We start from the raw sequence: 19,545 nt of genomic DNA, 5'->3' as shown, positions 1-19,545 counted from the left end.
CGGCCTCAGGCGCCATAGGAAGCTCCGCCTCGCCCGACCCTAGGGCTCGACTCAACCTCGACCTCGGACGACGGACTCCGCCTCGCCCGACCCCAGGGCTCGGACTCAACCTCGACCTCGGACGACGGACTCTGCCTCGCCCGACCCCAGGGCTCGGACTCAACCTCGACCTCGAACGGCGGACTCTGCCTCGCCCGACCCTAGGGCTCGGACTCAACCTCGACCTCGGACGACGGTCTCCGCCCCACCCGACCCCAGGGCTCGGACTCAACCTCGACCTCGGACGACGATCTCCGCCTCGCCCAACCCTAGGGCTCGGACTCAGCCTCGACCTCGGAGGAGCCTCCGCCTCGCCCGACCTTGGGCTCGGACCGACCACGCCGCAGGGGGTACATCATTACCCTACCCCTAGCTAGCTCAGGCTACGGGGAACAAGACCGGCGTCCCATCTGGCTCGCCCTAGTAAACAAGTAATGATGGCACCCCGCGTGCTCCATGATGGCGGCGGCTCTCAGCCCCCTACGGAAGCAAGGAGACGTCAGCAAGGATCCGATAGCCCCGACAGCTGTACTTCTACAGGGTTTAAGCGCTCCTCCGACGGCCACGACATCACATGAACAGGGCAGCAACACCTCTCCGACATCCACGTCGGCATGTACATAGGGCTCTGGCTCCTCTCTGCTAGACACGTTAGCACATTGCTACACCCCCCATTGTACACCTGGGCCCTCTCCTTACGTCTATAAAAGGAAGGTCCAGGGCTCTCGTACGAGAAGGTGGCCGCGCGGGAGGACGGGCTGACGAACAGGCTCTCTCTCTCCCTCGCGAACGCTTGTAACCCCCTACTGCAAGCGCATCCGCCCTGGGCGCTGGACAACACGAGCCGCGGTTCCCCTTATTGTTTTCCCCCTTGTGTTCCGTCTCGCGCCGACCCATCTGGGCTGGGACACGCAGCGACAATTTACTCGTCGGTCCAGGGACCCCCCGGGGTCGAAACGCCGACATCTTGACATGAACATAATAAAATAACAGAATACTTGGAACATGGATATAATGAAATATTAACCTAAAACCATATAAAGCAATAGCAAAACTACCCAAGTGATTCAGGGGTAAACAAGGTAAAAGATAATCAGACTAGGGTGACCTATTGGGTCCCATCAAAATTAAGCCTATGCATGAATAAGTGATAATAAAGAACATTATTAGGTAAATGAAAGTGATCAAGGGCACAACTTGCCTCACAATTGAGATTCCAGGTACCAGGATAATCTTCAGATCCTCGTGACCTCACTACTAGTCGTAGCAATACAAACAAACATGGTATAGACAAAATTAATATCACACCAAACATAAGAACAAACAGTATAATAATAATCCACGCATCGCTACGAGATCGTGGGTTTGAGAACTAATAAGATCGGAGTTACGGTCCTCAAGTTTTGATGTGATTAAATGATTAAAACCAGGTTTTATTTTATAATTCTAGAGAAAAGATAACCTAAAGTAGTGATTAATTCAACTTTAATCTAAATTATAAATTGACCATAGATCATATTTTAGTAGATAATGATGAGCACATTAACAAGACTAACCAACATAAGTTAAATAAAGATCTAATCATAAAATAATGAGACATGGTATAATAAATGCTGTTATTGCATAGTAAATATTCATACGAGACTAACGCAACTGGAACGATTCAATTTGGATTTAAAATGGGAAAGTTATAAATTTCCAAAGGGTTTATGTATTTGATACAAGATTTATTAAGAGATAAATTTTAATATGTTTTTCATGTCAAAACAGAGACACTAATTGATAAACAATAATATTATAAAATTATAGAAACTGAAATGGATTAATTTGGACTTGATATGAATTTTCTAGAAATTTAACAAGTTTCTGTAATTAATTTTGTACTAAAAATCATTCTCTAAATTGATTTCTCTGTTTTATTAATTGTTTGGACTGCGTGACAAAAACAGATAAATGCAGGGTCTATGGGGTAAATTTTCTAGACTCAGACAACCTACCGGTGGACAGCGGGTTAGTTTAGGAAAAGCCGAGGGGCTCTTTACGAACTTTGCCAAGGCCAAAGGGGTATGGAGAAACCCCAATCGTCCAATCCCTAATCGACGCTCCGGATTAGATCTTCTATTCCCCGAAATGATACGCGCTATGGGCCACTGGAGCGAGATCTGATAGCCCAGATCGATCCCGAGCCCATAACCAGTGCAGACCGTGCGATTGATAATTGATGGCACAGATTCAAATAATCTGAAAGGGTATATGTCTTCTAATCCTAGCCGTCCCTGCTACATCCGAGGGCCATCCTAGCGTCTTCCTCCTCTGCATGCCTGGGCATGATGGCGCGCATCAGGGTTGACCCCACACTACCGGGGAGCATTGACCCCATGCCCAAGTGCTCGGTTTTCTGCTACGAAGGGGGATACGCGATGCAGAGGCCATGACGTACAACATAGTGAACTTCATACCGTGATTCGTGTAGCAGTTCACCACGCCCACGGAGGATGACAGATCTGCGGCGGTGGTCAACATCGGTGAGAAATCACGGGTCCCTCGATTGCTAATCCCATCAATCGAAGCCCGGAATGCCCTCCACGCCACCAAGCGAAGCCCCTAGACCCACTGGTTGGATTCCGAGCAGTAGCGTGGGTGAGTTCCACGGCGGCGAAACCTTCCCACGCCCGCTCCACTCTCTCTGTCTCACGGCAAGGTGCGCTCGGGGTCGAGGATGCAGCGAGGTCGAGCCAAGGCAGCGGCGACAGGACTCGGGGTCTTATAGCTCGGAGGCGAGGGTGTAACAGCCACGGCCGAAGCAAGCGGGGTGGTAGGATCCGGTCAAGTCTGGAGCTTCCGCGCGCGAGATCCTCGGCTAGTTGGGGAAGACGCCTGCAGTTGGAGCCCGCACGTCATAGACGGTGCCCGCGCAAGGTTCGGCTAATAGGGGGCCCGCATGTCGGTGTCCAGGCGCGTGCGGGGCAGGTGTTTGGCGCAGGCGCGCGACTGGTGCGTGGGGCCCGTGCGGTAGAGAGACAGGGCGCCCACGGTGCGGTGATGTTGGGCTGACGCGGCAATAGGCCAGCGCGGGGAAAAAGGGAGTGGAGATGGGCCAGCGCAAGGAAGATTCAGCCTTATTTCTAAAGGCTCCTTTCCCATTTTCTTCTTTTCTATTTTCCTTTCTCCTTATTTCTATTTTTAGTTTTTTTTTCTTCTTAATTCAAATTCAAATCAAACCAAGTTTTAAATTCTAAATTTCAAATTCATGCACAAGCAAAACTCCATCATGGGATGCAAGTATAATTTTATATATTGGTACCCATCTTATTTAAATATATGCTCTCATGTGTGGAAAATACGTAAATAATTCACCCAATAATTAAAGAGCCCTTCATATTATTTATTCAATTTAATTAAGACCATCTTTTTTAATCACATGAAATGATGTTTATTATTTACTTAGAAAACAATATCTATATAATCTTCAATTTAATTTAGATTCTTTAGAGAATATTTCTTAAATGTATATTAAGTTTGAAGTACATACAAAGATAAATGCTTATTACCTAGCTTCTTTAGGAGAAGTGAAAATTATTTTAGTTCCAACATTTTTAACTTTCTATTTCAAGTTCAAACCTGTTGAAACTTTCTGTTTTGAATTTCCCATTCTCAAATATAAACTTAATGTGAATATATGTTCTACTGTTTATAATATTATTATTCATTGTTTTCCCCATTATTTATTTATGAAAAGGTCTTAAATGACTTCATTAAAATTTCTTTCATCAATTTTCAATACTCAAGTATAATTTGAGATATCTGATTTTACTATTTCATTTCTTCATATTTTTATTTATTATTATTATATATTTTTTCTTATACATATTTTAGGCCTTACATCAGTCTCACGAGTAAAGATTTTTTGAGCATATCTTGACAACAATCGGAGGTATGCGGACACTCATAGTGCTCATGCAAGTTAGAATAGTACGTCCCTATTATAGAGTCTGATTTTAAGTGTTTATTTGGTATAACTGTCTAGCTTCTACAACAACTTCACCACATATTTGATATATGTAGAGCCTAATCATTGATGTAGTTAAGAGACAATATGTATAGAAAGTTTTGACATTTGGACATTTAAGAATCCACTTGTGCACTATAAGAGCAGCAACAGCTGCAAGCCTACTCAGTACACATAATAAGCAGGAGTAACAACGACTACGATCAGTGCGCCAAACGTAGCCAGTATTAGTGCTTACTACCCTAACTACATCAACCAGGGGCGCCGACGACCCATGCTCACTCACTCTCTGCTCCTCTTGTTGCTGCAAGCGGGGCAACTGTACTGATCGATGTGCTTTGCCTCCACAGGTGTGATGCGGACACAGTCACCATGGTACCACTTATCGCAAATGTCGCAGCCAATCCAGAATACTCCATTTTCCGAGTACATCCCTCCACATGTACCGCACTGGAAAGCTTGATCCTTGCCGCCTCCATCTTCTTTGATGATTTGTCGCTCCTTCTTTGGTAGAGGCTGCTCTGCTAGCCTGCTGCTAGAACCGGGTTCCTTGGATGGCAACGACGCATCATCAACATAAGCTTGTGCAGATATGAGCAAGAAACAAGGAACGTTTATGTTCAATTTATGTGCTTACCTTAATAGAACTTGACTTGGTTTCATAATTTGTGTTGCAGGCTTTTGGTTGCTTCTCCCCACTCCCTGTCACAACTTCAGATACAGTGGCATGATTATTGATCATCATGTGGAGTCGTCTCCTGCAATTCAAAATCCAACGACGAAGACCATTGTCACATTAATTACCTACCCAACAGCCAGAAGCAAACAAAACAATAACAATCATTTCCCTGGATGGGAGTGGGATCATATGTGTACGCGTCATGTTTGTGCACCCTTCTACAAATATCATAGGCAAATTCCACATTTAGGAATAAGTATTAGGAATGGTCTACTTCACTCTCTTACCTTTCAAAACCGGTTGTTTAACCCCTCAACTTTACAAAGCCAGACAAGAAACCCCTTAAACAATTTTAGTTGGCAGTTTTGATGGTGTGATGCGATTTAAGTGACATCACTTTTGTCTTTTTCAATTCTATCTTCTACTACTGTCCAAATTTTATATAATTTTAGACAAAAACACTAATTAGATGTTATATTCACCCTAATTTTTCTAAAATTTTAGGAGTAATGGACTAATTATTAAAAAAAATCAAAACTATATAAAAAGAACTTAATATTTTTGTTCATGATTCATTTTTTACCTTGTGAGACTAATTTTTTACTAGAGCTAAATAATACTATTAATAAACTACTATTTTTTTGTTAATTTTATTAGCAAAAGTAAAGTAATCTTTTCTTCTAATTACTAACTAGATTAATTTTACATATGTTTTTATAAACACCTAGAAAACAATAATAAAATGATCTCTAATTTTTACACAAACTTTTTCTTAGATAAACTAACATATAAAAATATTTTTAGAATTTTCTGATAAATTTAAATCTAGACTTATTTAAAGTTATGCAAAAAAAATATTTATGTAAATTATAGGTCTAGATTCAAAGTTCTCAAAAAAATTATGAAAATATTTGCGTATGATAGTTTAGCTAGGAGAAGGTTCATATAAAAATTGGAGATCGTTTTATTACAGTTTGGTAATGTTTTTCCAAAAAAACAAATGTATAATTGATTTAGTTATTAGTAATTAAAAAGACCACTTAACTTGTTTAATAAAATTAACCAAAAATAGTAGTTCAGTAATAGTATTATGTAACCGACGTTATTAACGAGACCGTCGTATTTTCCCAATTTTCCTATAGTGCTAAATAGACCATTAAGCGAGCTACATGACCAATTAAATGGACTAAACTAACGATTAAACGAAATGTCGTACCACCGTGTAGCACTTACACAATGTTTAAACTTTAAATAGGCTAAATGATCATCTAGGTGAACAGTGGTTAGATGCACTAGGACACGAGGGACATCTGTGACATACATCATCCGCTGCCCTGAGTCGTGAAGGGGTTCCATGAGCTCGTACTACTAGATGCTCCAAGATGTGAGAGGATCTGAGGGCTAATATTGCTAGTCTCCCCATGACAAGAGAAGGCTCGAGAGCTTATATCGTTAGATGCATCATGACTCGAGGGACCCCAAGGGTCATTAGATGCCTCGGGGCATGAGGTCCCTGGAAAGCTCATAATGCTAGATGCCCTAGAGTGCGAGAGGGCATTAAGGGCACATGTTGTTGAGTGTCCTAAGACACGAGTGGCCTTAGATGCTTCATTTTTGGGTGCCTCAAGACATAGGGAGCCCTGAGGGGTTAGACTGAGTAGGTGGCTTGGGGCGCGAGATGCCATAGGACATATTTCTGCATGCTACATCATGTGGTATAGCAAACTAAGCTAAGGATACCCTTGTATGAACCACAATTAGTCGATATTTTTCCATTTCTCTAAATTAGGGGAAACCCTAATCATAAAGTCTCGAGAGCGACGTTCCTTCCATCATGGACCCTAAAATCAGTCTCACGAGTAAAGATTTTTTGAGCATATCTTGACAATAGTCGGAGGTATGTGGACACTCATAGTGCTCATGCAAGTTAGAATAGTACGTCCCTATTATAGAGTCTGATTTTAAGTGTTTATTTGGTATAACTCTCTAGCTTTAACAACAACTTCACCACATAGACAATATGTGTAGAGCCTAATCATTAATGCAGTTAAGAGACAATATGTATAGAAAGTTTTGACGTTTTGATGTTTAAGAATCCACTAGTGCACTATAAGAGCAGTAGCTGCTGCGAGCCTACTTAGTACTCATACTAAGCACGAGTAACAACGACTACGATTAGTGCGCCAAACGTAGCTCAGTATTAGTGCTTACTACCTAACTACATCAACCAGGGGCGCAGACGACCCATGCTCACTCACTCTATGTTCCTCTTGTTGCTGCAAGCGGGACAACCGTACTGATCGATGTGCTTTGCCTCCGCAGGTGTGATGCGGACACAGTCACCATGGTACCACTTGTCGCAAATGTCGCAGCCGATCCAGAATACTCCATTTTCCGAGTACATCCCTCCACATGTACCGCACAGGAAAGCTTCATCCTTGTCGCCTCCATCTTCTTTGATGATCTGTCGCTCCTTCTTTGGTAGAGGCTGCTCTGCTAGCTTGCTGCTAGAACTAGGTTCCTTGGATGGCAACGACGCATCATCAGAATAAACATGTGTAGATATGAGCCAGAAACAAGGAACATTTATGTTCAGTTTATGTGCCTACCTTGATAGAACTTGACTTGGTTTCGTAATTTGTGTTGTGGGCTTTTGGTTGCTTCTCCCCACTCCCTATCACAACTTCATATACAGTGGGATGATTATTGATCATTATGTGGAGTTGTCTCCTGCGATTCAAAATTCAACGACAAAGACCATTGTCACATTAATTACCTACCCAATAGCCAGAAGCAAACAAAACAATAACAATCATTTCCGTGGATGGGAATGGGATCATATGTGTACGCGCCATGCTTGTGCACCCTTCTACAAATATCATAGGCAAATTCCACATTCAGAAATAAATATTGGAATAAGTCTACATATCCTCCGACCTTAGGAATGGTCTACTTCACTCTCTTGCCTTCAAAACCGGTTGTTTAACACCTCAAATTTACAAAGTGAGACAAATAACCCCATAGACAATTTTAGTTGCCAGTTTTGATGGTGTGATATAGTTTAAGTGACACCACTTATGTTTTTTTTCAATTCCTTGTTCTACTAGTGTCCAAAATTTATATTATTTTAAACAAAAATTGCTAATTAGATATTATATTCACCCTAATTTCTCTGAAATTTTTGGAGCAACAGACCGTGTTATTAAAATTATGTTTAAACCTCAAAGCTCTAATTAGTGGTTGAAACCGTGTTTTAGTGTTTTGGCGTTTTAAACTGTAAAATAGAGTGTTCCATGCATTTTATACGAATAGCTATTTTTGGGCTGAGTCTGTTAGTTACTTTTGGGGTCCAATCTCGCTTTTGGTGAAGTTTTGGTAAGCCACTAACCTCTCTGTTTTGGTATTTAAATTCATGTTATTGTCTGAAATAATGCTATATTGTTATTTTTTTCTTTGTTGTTTAAAACTACATTTAAACTTTGTTTAGACATTTAAAGTCAAAGTTTCACCTATGAGCGTTTCAATGTTTCATCGTTTTAATAACATTGGCAACCAATTAATTATTAAAAAATCAAAACTACATAGAAAGAGGTTAATATTTTTGTCCATGATTCATTTTTTATCTTCTGAGACTAATTCTTTACTAGAGCTAAATAATACTATTAATAAACTACTACTTTTTGTCAATTTTATTAATAAAGTTAAGTAGCCTTTTCTTCTAATTACTAACTAGATTAATTTTACATATGTTTTTATAAATACCTAGCAAATAGTAACAAAATGATCTCTAATTTTTACACAGATCTTTTTTCTTAGCTAAACTAACATATACGAATACTTTTATAATTTTCTGATAAATTTAAATCTAGACTCATATAAAATTATGCAAAATATTTATGTAAATTATGGGTATAGATTCAAAGTTCTCAAAAAATTATGAAAATATTTGTGTATGCTAGTTTAGCTAGTAAAAGGTTCATATAAAAATTGGAGATCATTTTATTATAGTTTGGTAACTTTTTATTAAAAACAAATGTACAATTGATTTAGTCAGTAATTAGAAGGATCACTTAACTTGTTTAATAAAATTAACAAAAAACTAATAGTTTAGTAATAGTATTATGTAGCTCCACTAAAATTTGTAGCCTTAGAATATAAGAAATTAATGAGAAACAAAAATATTAAACTCTTTTTTTGCAGTTTTCAATATTTAGTAATTAATATGTTATTTTTAAAATTTTAGAAAAATTAGGACAAATATAATATCTAGTTACATATTTTTATGTAAAATTATATAAATAAGATGACAAAACTAAAAAAGACAAAACTTATACCACTTAAATCAGTGTTACGTCATCAAAACCACTAAGCTCACGGGATTATCGTCTGGTTTTATGGGTTAAACAACCAGTTTTGATGGTGAGGAGGTGAAGCAAACTATCCTCTAAAGGTTAGAGAGTTATGTAGATTTATTTCAATAAATAGTTGTGCACAATAAATTGGTCGGCGCCTCGACAATTTTCTAGTTTAGGGTTAATGCAAGCATGTTGATCCACCATATAGCCTTTCCAATTATTGGTAATTCCTTATACTCAGATCTAATCCAACCGGAACCAACATACAAGTTATAGAAAAATTTTTCCACTTGTTTGGTTGATGTGCCTGTATAGATGTCCAAATGGGCGGGCCGTGCTGGCCCGACTCGAATTAGCTAGCGGGTCGTGCCGACCCACGGGCTCCGAGCGAGGCCCAGGCACGACCCGCTAGGTTAACAACCGTGTCGGGCCGGTTCATGGCACGACGGGTCTAACGGGCCCATAATAACATATGGCGTTTAAATGATAAAAATATCCTAAAAGTATGCATATATGAGGGTTGAAACCATATTTGTTAGCTCTAAACATTTATTTACACCAACATAACCAACAAAAACACATGTTTCTTGTGTTTTATACTCTATATTCAACTATAATATATGTATTTATATGAAAAAATAGAAAAAATAAAACCGGGTCGTGCCGGGATGCCACGCCTTCGGCCTAAACACGGCCCGGTGATCGGGCCGGGCCGGCATGAGCTGGTACACTACGTGTTATGCCGGATTCTGGCCGGCCCAAACCCGTGTCAGGTTTCAGGCCGCCCGACAAGCCCAGACCGTCAGGACATGTTTACGTGCGGGGGCCTGCAGCCGCACCCGCCGAGTCTCAAAGCTAGAGGTAATAATGAACTCTAAATTTTACACTATAAAATGTAAGAATAGGACCAGATTAAAATCGGACCCTGTTTCTATTTATTTTTTAACTAAAAATTACTTAAGCCTCTAACAATTAATAAAGAAACATTTGGATTACGATTTACCAGCCCTACTAAAAGCAAGTATTGTTTAGTTCTCTCCTCAACGTACAGGCTGAACATGCAAAAATGGACGGAGAGCCACGCCAACGCGAGATGCTCCTACCGCGTGTACGCCCGCGTGAGGTACAGTGGCATGCGGTTGCATGTAGTTGCACTCAAAACGAGAAGCATTTTCATTTGTTTTTTATTATATCTTTCAAATAAAAATTAATCATCGAACCGATTTTATATTCGTATTCTTGGATTTTTAATAAAATTAGACCACACATGTTATATAATATTTAAAAATTTCTTTATTTATTCTTCTCTAATACATGTTTTGGTGTAGATAACCAAACACAAGTTATGTTTGTTCTGAATATAATAATACAGCCAAACAAAAGTATATGTATAGATCTAGTCTATATGCATAAGGATCCTAACCCCTCAGTTACGGGTCAGGCTACCACCGTACAACAACCAAATAACGTTGACAGCTTGAGGCACCGTAACATGTGTTCAAGAAAAAAAAAAGGCATGTAGCAAGCAAATATATTGGACAGATGGAAATATATCAAGTTGAAAGGGTAGACTTTAACAAAGAAATTAAAGACATTGGAGTCGAAATTATGACCAGACCTGGCGTCTTTATCAAAACCGTGGAGAGCCCCAAAGTGAAATGCCACAGCAACCAACCATGCATCACTGTGCACAGCTACGAACGAGAGCCAATCTTCCTTTGGCATTGAATCGCGAGTAACGTTTATTCCCTCTGCTGGCTCTGGTAGTTCTGGAGGAATTTCCGCAGCAGGAACGTTCACTTCCCAGGTTTTGTTAGGTAGTCCATACAGGCACAAGTTATCCTTATACTCTAGCAAAAAAAAAGGGGGGGAGGGGGGATCAGCATGATGGCCACAGAGTAGACATTAACGACGAATAAAAGTCAGGTAAAGAATCGAATAGAAAAGCTTCATCGCCCAAATTTTGCAAGACTTAGCCTAAATGACTAATCTCCACGCTCAATACGGTTGACCTAACTAGTCATTATATATCATGCAGACAAGCAGAACCAAGCATCAGCAATCGATTAACCATACACCACAAGAACGACAACATCCAGTACCCATAAAGAGGTTGAACAGCGGATGAACACCGCATATTGCGCACGAAACGTCTCCATCCAGCGGGAAAAAAAGAGAAGGCAGAACGAAGAAGCAAGCAAGAATTCTCACCTGGGTCGCACAACTTGTAGAACTTCTCCACATCTGCCGCACCACGCGGAAACATCCAGGCAAACGAAACCGTAAGCTACTAATCCCACAGCGAAATCCAGAGCGAAACAACGAACCGCCGCCTGAACAGGAGGGGGCAAGAGGGAGAGATACCGGTGGTGAGTGCCTTGAGAATGCCGTCACGGCGGGCACGGAAATCCGTGAAGACATCCTCGGGGGTGGCCAGCCGAGCCGAGCCGTGCCTGTCCATCGCGGCCGTTCAGCCGCACCGAAGCTGCCGACGAAGAGCGGTGGCGGTGGCCGATGCGAGGCTAGGGTTCAAGCGAAAGAGGACGAGGACGCGGCGTCGGAGGTGGTGGCTATTGTCTGGCGGGAGCTGAGTTGCCGAGAGAATTACTGAACTTCAGATAGAAAGTTCTTGAACCGGGTGGAACTGAAGGGCTTTATTATAATTTTGTAAGTTGGTTAGTAAAAACAAAATTAATACTATTTTCGTCCCTTCGTTTTAGCCTTGATTTTTTTATCTATATTCAAATGAATAATGATAAATCTGGACACACGTATAAAACATATACATCAAGTATTATATGAAACCATTAATTATCTAAAACGAGTTTTAATTTAACACAGAGTGAGTATCACTACCGGAATCCGGACCTTTGCCGAGTGCCGGTGGCTTTGCCGAGTGCTTATTATCGGGCACTCGGCAAAGCAGACTTTGCCGAGCGCCGCACTCGGCAAAGTCCTGCGCTCGGTAAAGAGCTTATTTACCGAGTATAGGACACTCGGCACAGCCAAGCACTCGGCAAAGACTGCTTTGCCGAACGTCGAGCACTCGGCAAATATGGCTCTCGGCAAAGGGCCGTTAGCGGCCGTCTACAGCTGACGGCCGTTAGTCTTTGCCGAGTGTCAAATATCTGGCACTCGGCAAAGAGAGTCTTTGTCGAGTGTCCTATGTAGACACTCGACAAAGCATATTTTTATTTTTTTTATTTTGGTCACCAAACTTTTTATGGTATGTTACTACACTATGTAGACCTACATGTACCATTTTGGGACAATTATAACAGTGTTTTCTATAGCTAGTACATTTAGTTTGTTTATTTGAAATTCTTCGGAAAATTCAGATTTGAACTGCAGGTCACTCGAAACTTGGAAAACCGTGCATGCAAAAATGATATCCATGCTACTTAGCACAAGTTACGACCGATTTTAGGAGCGGACCGAAAACTTCGAGCACCATACTCACTCAACATGATCGTAAACTTGCCATCCAGGTGTCTAAAAATTGTATAAAACAGAAACAAAGTCAGAAAATCATGAAACCTGTCCACGTGTCATGATATCATATGTAGAGGTTGTGATAAAAATTTGAAAAAGTTTCGAGAAAGCTGTAACGCACTATGTGTACAAACCTAAGAGATCCACATTGAAACTCTATGATTTCATGTGTGGTTCTCTTAGGTTTCTACACATAATGTCTCACAACTTTCTTCAAACATTCTAAATTTTTTATCACAGACTCTACATATGATATCATGACATGTGGACAAGTTTCATGATTTTCTAAGTTTGTTTGTGTTTTATAAAATTTTTAAACAGCTGTATGGCAAGTTCACGGCCATGTTGAGTTAGCATGGTGCTCGAAGTTTCCGGTCCGATCCTGAAATTGGTCGTAACTTGTGCTAAGTAGAATGGATATTATTTTTGCATGCACAGTTTTCCAAGTTTTGAGTGACCTGCAGTTCAAATGTGATTTTTTTGAAGAAATTCAAATAAACGAACTAAATCTACTAGCTATAGAAAACAATTTTCTAATTGTCTCAAAATGGTACATGTAGGTCTATATAGTGTAGGAACATACCACAAAAAAATTGGTAGGGAAAATAAAAAAAATAAAAATGTACTTTGCCGAGTGTCCAGAGATGACACTCGGCAAAGCAACCTTTGCCGAGTGCCAACTGGTTGACACTCGGCAAAGAATTGTGAAAGCATATTTGCCGAGTGCCGCCCAGGGGACACTCGGCAAAGGAGACTTTGCCGAGTGTCAGCGATCTGGCACTCGACAAAGAATATTTTAAAATTTTAAAAAAATCTTTGCCGAGTGCCAGATCACGGGCACTCGGCAAAGAAGAGAAATAAACCCCCGCGGAGAACCTTTCTCCTTCCTTCTCTCATCTCACTCTCTCACTGCACCCGCCATCCGCGCGCCGCTGTCGACTCGCCGCCGCGCCGTCTGCCCGCCCATCGCCGCGCCCACCCACTCACACGCGCGCCGTGCTCGCCGTCACCGCCGCCGTGCTCGCCGTGCCCGCGCCCGCTGTGCTCGCCGTGCCCGCGCTCGCCATGCCCGCGCCCGCCGTGCTCGCCGTGCCCGCAGCCGCGCCCGCCGTGCCCCTCACCCGCGCCCGCGTCGTCGTGCCCCTCGCCACCGCCGCTCGGCCACGCGTACCATCGTCGCCCCCACACGAGGTATACACTTTTTATGCGTCAATTCACCATGTAGTTGTTGATCTACCAAGTTATTCACATCTCCATCATTAAGCATTGTGATGGCTTGCAATGGAAAATAAGAAATATGACAACTGCTAGTAGTGTATACTTTAGGTGAATTTCTTCTTACTGTGTGCATGTCAGCCATCATGCTATTAGTTTTATTTGCAGGTTTTAAAAACCTCAACGTACAGGGGAGGTGTTGTCGATTTTTTTTGTATTAACAGACTTGTGTTTCTTTTTTACAGAGAAGATACTTGTCTTCCTAGCCGCTGCGGGTCTGCCTGCACAGCGTCGCGTCGCCACTGCACCGACCCGCCACAGCCCCACTAGCCTGACTCCACCGCCACCCTAGGTATAACCTTTATTTCCGCATCATGGTCGTAGATCATGTAACCTAGTTAGGCGTCTCCAGTTCGAAAGAGATACGGTGTAGATATGCAGATCTTTGCATATCTACAAATGTATCAGTTTCGAATTGTCCACGTTTTTTGGACAGCCCGCAGTTGCGTAGATGGTGTTAGTTTCATGCTCTACTCCGGTCCGAGATAGAGTTTCGGCGTCACCTCCCTGTTGTTCTCCGGACAGTACACTCTCCCTGCCAGGACGTGTATCCGGAGAACAGCGGGGAGGTGCTGCCGAAATTCTATCTCGGATCGGAGTAGAGCATGGAAACTAACTCCATCTACGCAACCGCGGGTGGGATTAGGACCTATCATCACCTATTAGAAGGTAGGAACGTAGTGTACATGCATTACATGTCTATATTAAACTATACTCGGTTATATATGTTAGAGGATGGAGAACCGTGAGTGGATGTACACGGGCCGCGTTCGACGTAATGATGTCACCCTAGAATGGATTAGGAAGACCGATGCTTTTATGGAACGGGCATATGGCGAAGCTGCTAAAGGAGCTAGCCTAGTCCCTTGTCCGTGCAGCAAATGTGACAACCGGAAAAGAAAACCAAAGAAGGCCATGGTAGAACATATTTGGAAGAATGGATTTACGCCGGACTATACTCGGTGGATCTTCCATGGTGAAGCGCATCGCACGAGAGAGGAGGTGGTGAGACAACGCGTCGAGGATTACGATGTTGATGCCGGGGTAGCGGACATGTTGAACGACTATCACGAGGCACAGTTCGCCGAAGGACGTATGGAGGACGAGCCAGAGGCGACCGCAAAGGCATTCTACGACATGTTTGACGCGGCACAGAAACCCCTTCACGACAAGAAAAAGGTTTCTCAACTGGATGCCATTGGGCGTATAATGGCGTTCAAGTCGCAGTATAGCATGAGTCGAGACGCCTTCGATGGTTTGTTGACAGTTATTGGCAGCCTGCTTCCGGAGGATCACGTTCTGCCAAAGAGCATGTACGAGGCACAGAAACTCCTTCGTGCACTCAAGATGACGTATGAGCAGATACATGCTTGTCCGAAGGGCTGCGTCCTATTTAGGAAAGAACACACTGAGGCAAAGTACTGTCCGAAGTGTAAATCGTCTAGGTTCATGGAGGTAGACTCTGGTGATGAACAGAAGAGGCAACTCGACATCCCCGTGACAATCCTACGCCACCTTCCGTTCATACCGAGGATCCAACGTCTATACATGACAGAGGAATCCGCGAAACAGATGACATGGCACAAAAAAGGCAAACGATACAATCCTGACAAGATGGTTCATGCATCCGATGGTGAAGCATGGACCCACTTTGATGTCATTCACCATGAGAAAGCCAAAGAGGCTCGTAATGTTCGTGTTGCGCTGGCCACAGATGGGTTCAATCCCTATGGAATGACCGCTACCCCATACACATGTTGGCCCGTGTTCGTTATCCCCATCAATCTCCCCCGCGGCGTGTGCTTTCAAAGACAGAACATATTCGTGTCGTTGATAATTCCTGGACACCCGGGGAATAAAATGGGCGTGTACATGGAGCCTTTGATTGATGAATTGGTCCGTGCTTGGGAGGAAGGGGTATGGACGTACGACCGAGCTACGAAGACAAACTTCAAAATGCATGTTTGGTACCAGTACTCCATGCATGACTTTCCGGCGTATGGGCTATTTTGCGCCTGGTGTGTTCACGGTAAGTTCCCATGCCCAGTTTGCAAGGAAGCTCTTAGGTTCATTTGGTTGAAGAAGGGTGGTAAATATTCGTCATTCGATAAACATCGACAATTTCTCCCTCCTGACCATGCATTCCGACTAGACATCAAGAACTTTACGAAAGGTGTCGTGGTGACAGACCGCCCACCTGCAATGATGACTGGTGCCGAAGTTCGCGAACAGATAGATGGTCTCGTGGCCAACCCAGAAGCTGGTTTTGTGGGATATGGTGAGAAACATATGTGGACACATAAGTCGGGCTTGACTCGACTCCCCTATTATGATGACCTGCTCTTCCACACAACATTGACGTGATGCACACTGAAAAGAATGTCGTCGAGGCACTTTGGGCAACAATTATGGAGATTCCTGATAAGTCAAAGGATAACGTAAAGGCAAGAGTGGATCTGGCAAAGTTATGTGATAGACCAAACCAAGAGATGAAGCCGCCTAGTGGTGGAAAGACATGGAGAAGGCCTAAGGCCGATTTCGTCCTGAGCAGGGCCCAGTGGAAGGAAGTACTACAGTGGATCAAGATGTTAATGTTCCCTGATGGGTATGCAGCTAACCTTAGTAGGGGGGTGAACTTATCTACTCTGCGAGTCTTAGGGATGAAGAGTCATGACTTCCACATATGGATTGAACGAATTCTTCCGACGATGGTTCGAGGCTATGTCCCTGAGCATGTCTGGCTAGCGCTTGCAGAGTTGAGCTATTTCTTCCGCCACCTTTGTGCAAAAGAGTTAGCTCGGACCATGATTGCAGACTTGGAAAGGATGGCACCCGTGTTACTGTGTAAGCTGGAGAAGATCTTTCCACCCGGCTTGTTCAATCCGATGCAGCATTTGATTCTTCATGTCCCGTATGAGGCACGAATGGGGGGGGGGGCGTGCAGGGACATTGGTGCTATCCAATCGAGAGATGTCTAAAGACTATCCGAAAGAAATGTAGAAATAAATGCAAAATCGAGGCTTCCATTGCAGAGGCATACATACTGGAGGAGGTGTCAAACTTCACAACAACTTACTATGGTGACAAACTGCCGAGCGTGCATAATCCACCCCCTCGTTACAATGATGGCGACAATGAATCGAACCTCAGCATTTTTCGAGGGCAACTCGGAAGCGCGAGTGGTTCGACCACCAAGACCCTGAGACATGAAGAGTGGCACCATATCATGCTATATGTATTGACCAACCTTGAAGAGGTGACGCCATACATGGAGCAATTTCTTCATGAATTCTGGCGTCGATCAAGGGACCCAACTCCACAGGAATATGATACCCTTCTTGGAAAGGGTGCGGGAAATGGATTGCCCGATTTCATTTCCTGGTTTAAACGTAAGGTACGTGCTTAGTTTGTCATTTGAAGTTGCTCTTACGTGCGAATAATATAACAATCTAGCGTGTTTGAACTTGCAGGGCCAAAGAGAGCTGTCTATGAGTGCCGAGTTGAGACAAGTAGCCAATGACTTTGCCTATAGGGTCAGGAAATTTTCTAGGTATGATGTCAATGGATACCGTTTTCGCACAACAAGCTACGACCAAAGTCGGCCCAATCGAAAAACCACGTGTTCTGGAGTCTTTACGCCCGGGCTTGACGAGGTCGAGTATTATGGAAGAATTGAAGAAATATATGAACTCAATTTTTATGGTTCCAAACCTCTTACTCCAGTGATATTCAAATGTCATTGGTTTGACCCTGAAGTTACGAGACGGACACATTCTAATCTTGGGCTAGTCGAAATTCGACAGGATTCCATCTTACCAGGAGACGATGTCTATATTGTGGTCCAACAGGCCACACAAGTGTATTATCTTCCATATGCGTGCCAAACGAAACAACATCTTAAGGGTTGGGATGTTGTGTATAAGGTATCACCGCACGCTAAATTACCTGTTCCAAACGATGAAGATTATAACTTAGACCCGGACACATATGACGGAGAGTTCTTCCAAGAAGATGGGCTCGAAGGGCGATTTGAGATAGACTTAACCGAAGCGATCGGAATGGAAGTAGATATTGAAACGCCGGATGATGAAATGGTTGTTGATGAGGAGGATGAGGTGCAAAATGAGAATAACTTAGAAATGCTTGAAGGCAATGCCAATGACGAAATTGCGCCTTCAGATGGTGTTGACTATGAAATGGTTGATAGTGATGATGACACTTATGATCCGGCTAACCCGGACACATATGAAGATTATTTTTAATCGATGTAATGGTATATTTCATTTATTTTGCATATGTTTCTAAATACATATTTTTTTATCTGTGCTTAATTGCTTACTCTTAATTGCAGGTTGTTGGATAAAGATGGTGGGCGGTGGGACGAGGACGAGGAGGGGGAGGGGGAGGGGGAGGGGGAGGAGGAGCACCCGTAGGACGGAGGAGGAGGCGCAGCAGGACGACGCCGTACAGCAGCAGGTGGAGCAGCAAGCCGTTGTCGATGCGGCGCAGCAGGACGACGATGATGCGGCGCAGCAGGACGACGATGACGACGCCGCTCAGCAGGACGTCTCAGGTTCTGGCTCCTCAGGTTCGAGGAGCATCTACCTGCGAGGTCCCGCGAGTCTCCCTCAGCGACCCATACTTCGTGACAGACGTCCGCTGATACGACCCGATGGAGAGAGGTAGATAACTTTAGATGTTGTTGCTGCTTTTTCATATTATATGTTCAAATTAATAATAGAAACTAATACTTTATCTTAATCACTTGCACAGGTCTTGGATGGTTTTGGAGACTGCAGGGGGTCACGGCCGCAACCCCAATGGCATCCTCGGCCTTCTATGAGGGGAACACTTCCCTGGACTTGTCGAGTACGCCGGAGTGACGAGCCCAGCATACACCTTCGACCACTACGTCGTCGCCCCCGATGCAGTAGATCGGGACGACAGACAATTCAACAACAAGGCGGAGCGGGTGAAGCAAGAGCTGTGGGTAAGTCTTCCTCGCACTATATTGTTTAATAAGTCGCATTTGTTGCATATTCTTGAAATAATGTATGGATACATCGTCTTTGTATGTAGGATTTCTTTAGATGCGAGGCTGGATACGAGGCCAGGGCGGATGTGGTGGCTACCACGAGCTGTAAGAAGCTCGTCGTGGACATGCACTACGAGGCGAGCATCTAGGCCATCGTCACTTACCATGGCTCCGTCCTTGGGGAGAAGGTGAGCAAGAAGGACGCCCGAACCATGTCATTGACTCCGGACCAGTACTTGCAGGTAAATACAAAACTTTATTATTGGTACTAAATATGCTTAATTTTATCTTCTGATATGTCGTGTACTTGTATTTTTTTAGATGATTCCTCATTGGTGCGCCACACATCCTGAGTGCTGGGAGCAGATGGTGCAGAGGTGGTGCTCGGCTGAGTGGGACGAGGCGCACAACGCTAGCCGAGATGGCGTTTGATGATGCAAGGTCCCTCCCACCATCAAGGAAGCCGCAGCCTGGGAAATACGCGGAAGCATGGGTACGCGCTCTTTTTTATTTAGGTATATAACTTTCGATTAGACATGATTTCTAACCATCTCGTTGGTTTTCTCGCAGTCGGTGGCACATGGTGGCGCGCCTTGCTCCATGTTCTCGGCATATGCTATGGCCCACAAGGGGAAGGCGACGTCCGACGTCACCTACAACC

General features: G+C 43.4%; 2 protein-coding genes across 2 annotated transcripts; both read right to left on the bottom strand.

The window, feature by feature from the left end:
• Positions 1–4,138: 4,138 nt before the first annotated feature.
• On the bottom strand, positions 4,139–6,083 carry LOC109942907 (PHD finger protein ALFIN-LIKE 7). Its single transcript, XM_020545474.2, has 3 exons — positions 6,049–6,083; positions 4,686–4,806; positions 4,139–4,597 (listed from the first exon to the last, which is right to left on the bottom strand). Exons 1-3 carry the CDS (start codon positions 6,081–6,083, stop codon positions 4,331–4,333), a joined length of 423 nt encoding a protein of 140 aa, XP_020401063.1. The 3' UTR covers positions 4,139–4,330.
• Positions 6,084–6,814: 731 nt separating this feature from the next.
• LOC100282093 (uncharacterized) lies at positions 6,815–11,710 on the bottom strand. Its single transcript, NM_001155006.1, is given in 5 exon segments — positions 6,815–7,248; positions 7,337–7,457; positions 10,701–10,932; positions 11,294–11,326; positions 11,447–11,710. Coding segments are annotated over 5 exon segments (750 nt in total). The 5' UTR covers positions 11,544–11,710; the 3' UTR covers positions 6,815–6,981.
• Between the last annotated feature and the right edge of the window lie 7,835 nt (positions 11,711–19,545).

Source organism: Zea mays, chromosome 10 (genome assembly GCF_902167145.1).
Source record: "Zea mays cultivar B73 chromosome 10, Zm-B73-REFERENCE-NAM-5.0, whole genome shotgun sequence".
Taxonomy (NCBI): Eukaryota; Viridiplantae; Streptophyta; class Magnoliopsida; order Poales; family Poaceae; genus Zea; species Zea mays.
Note: the sequence above shows the minus strand (reverse complement) of the source record. Positions and strands in the feature narration are given on the sequence as shown.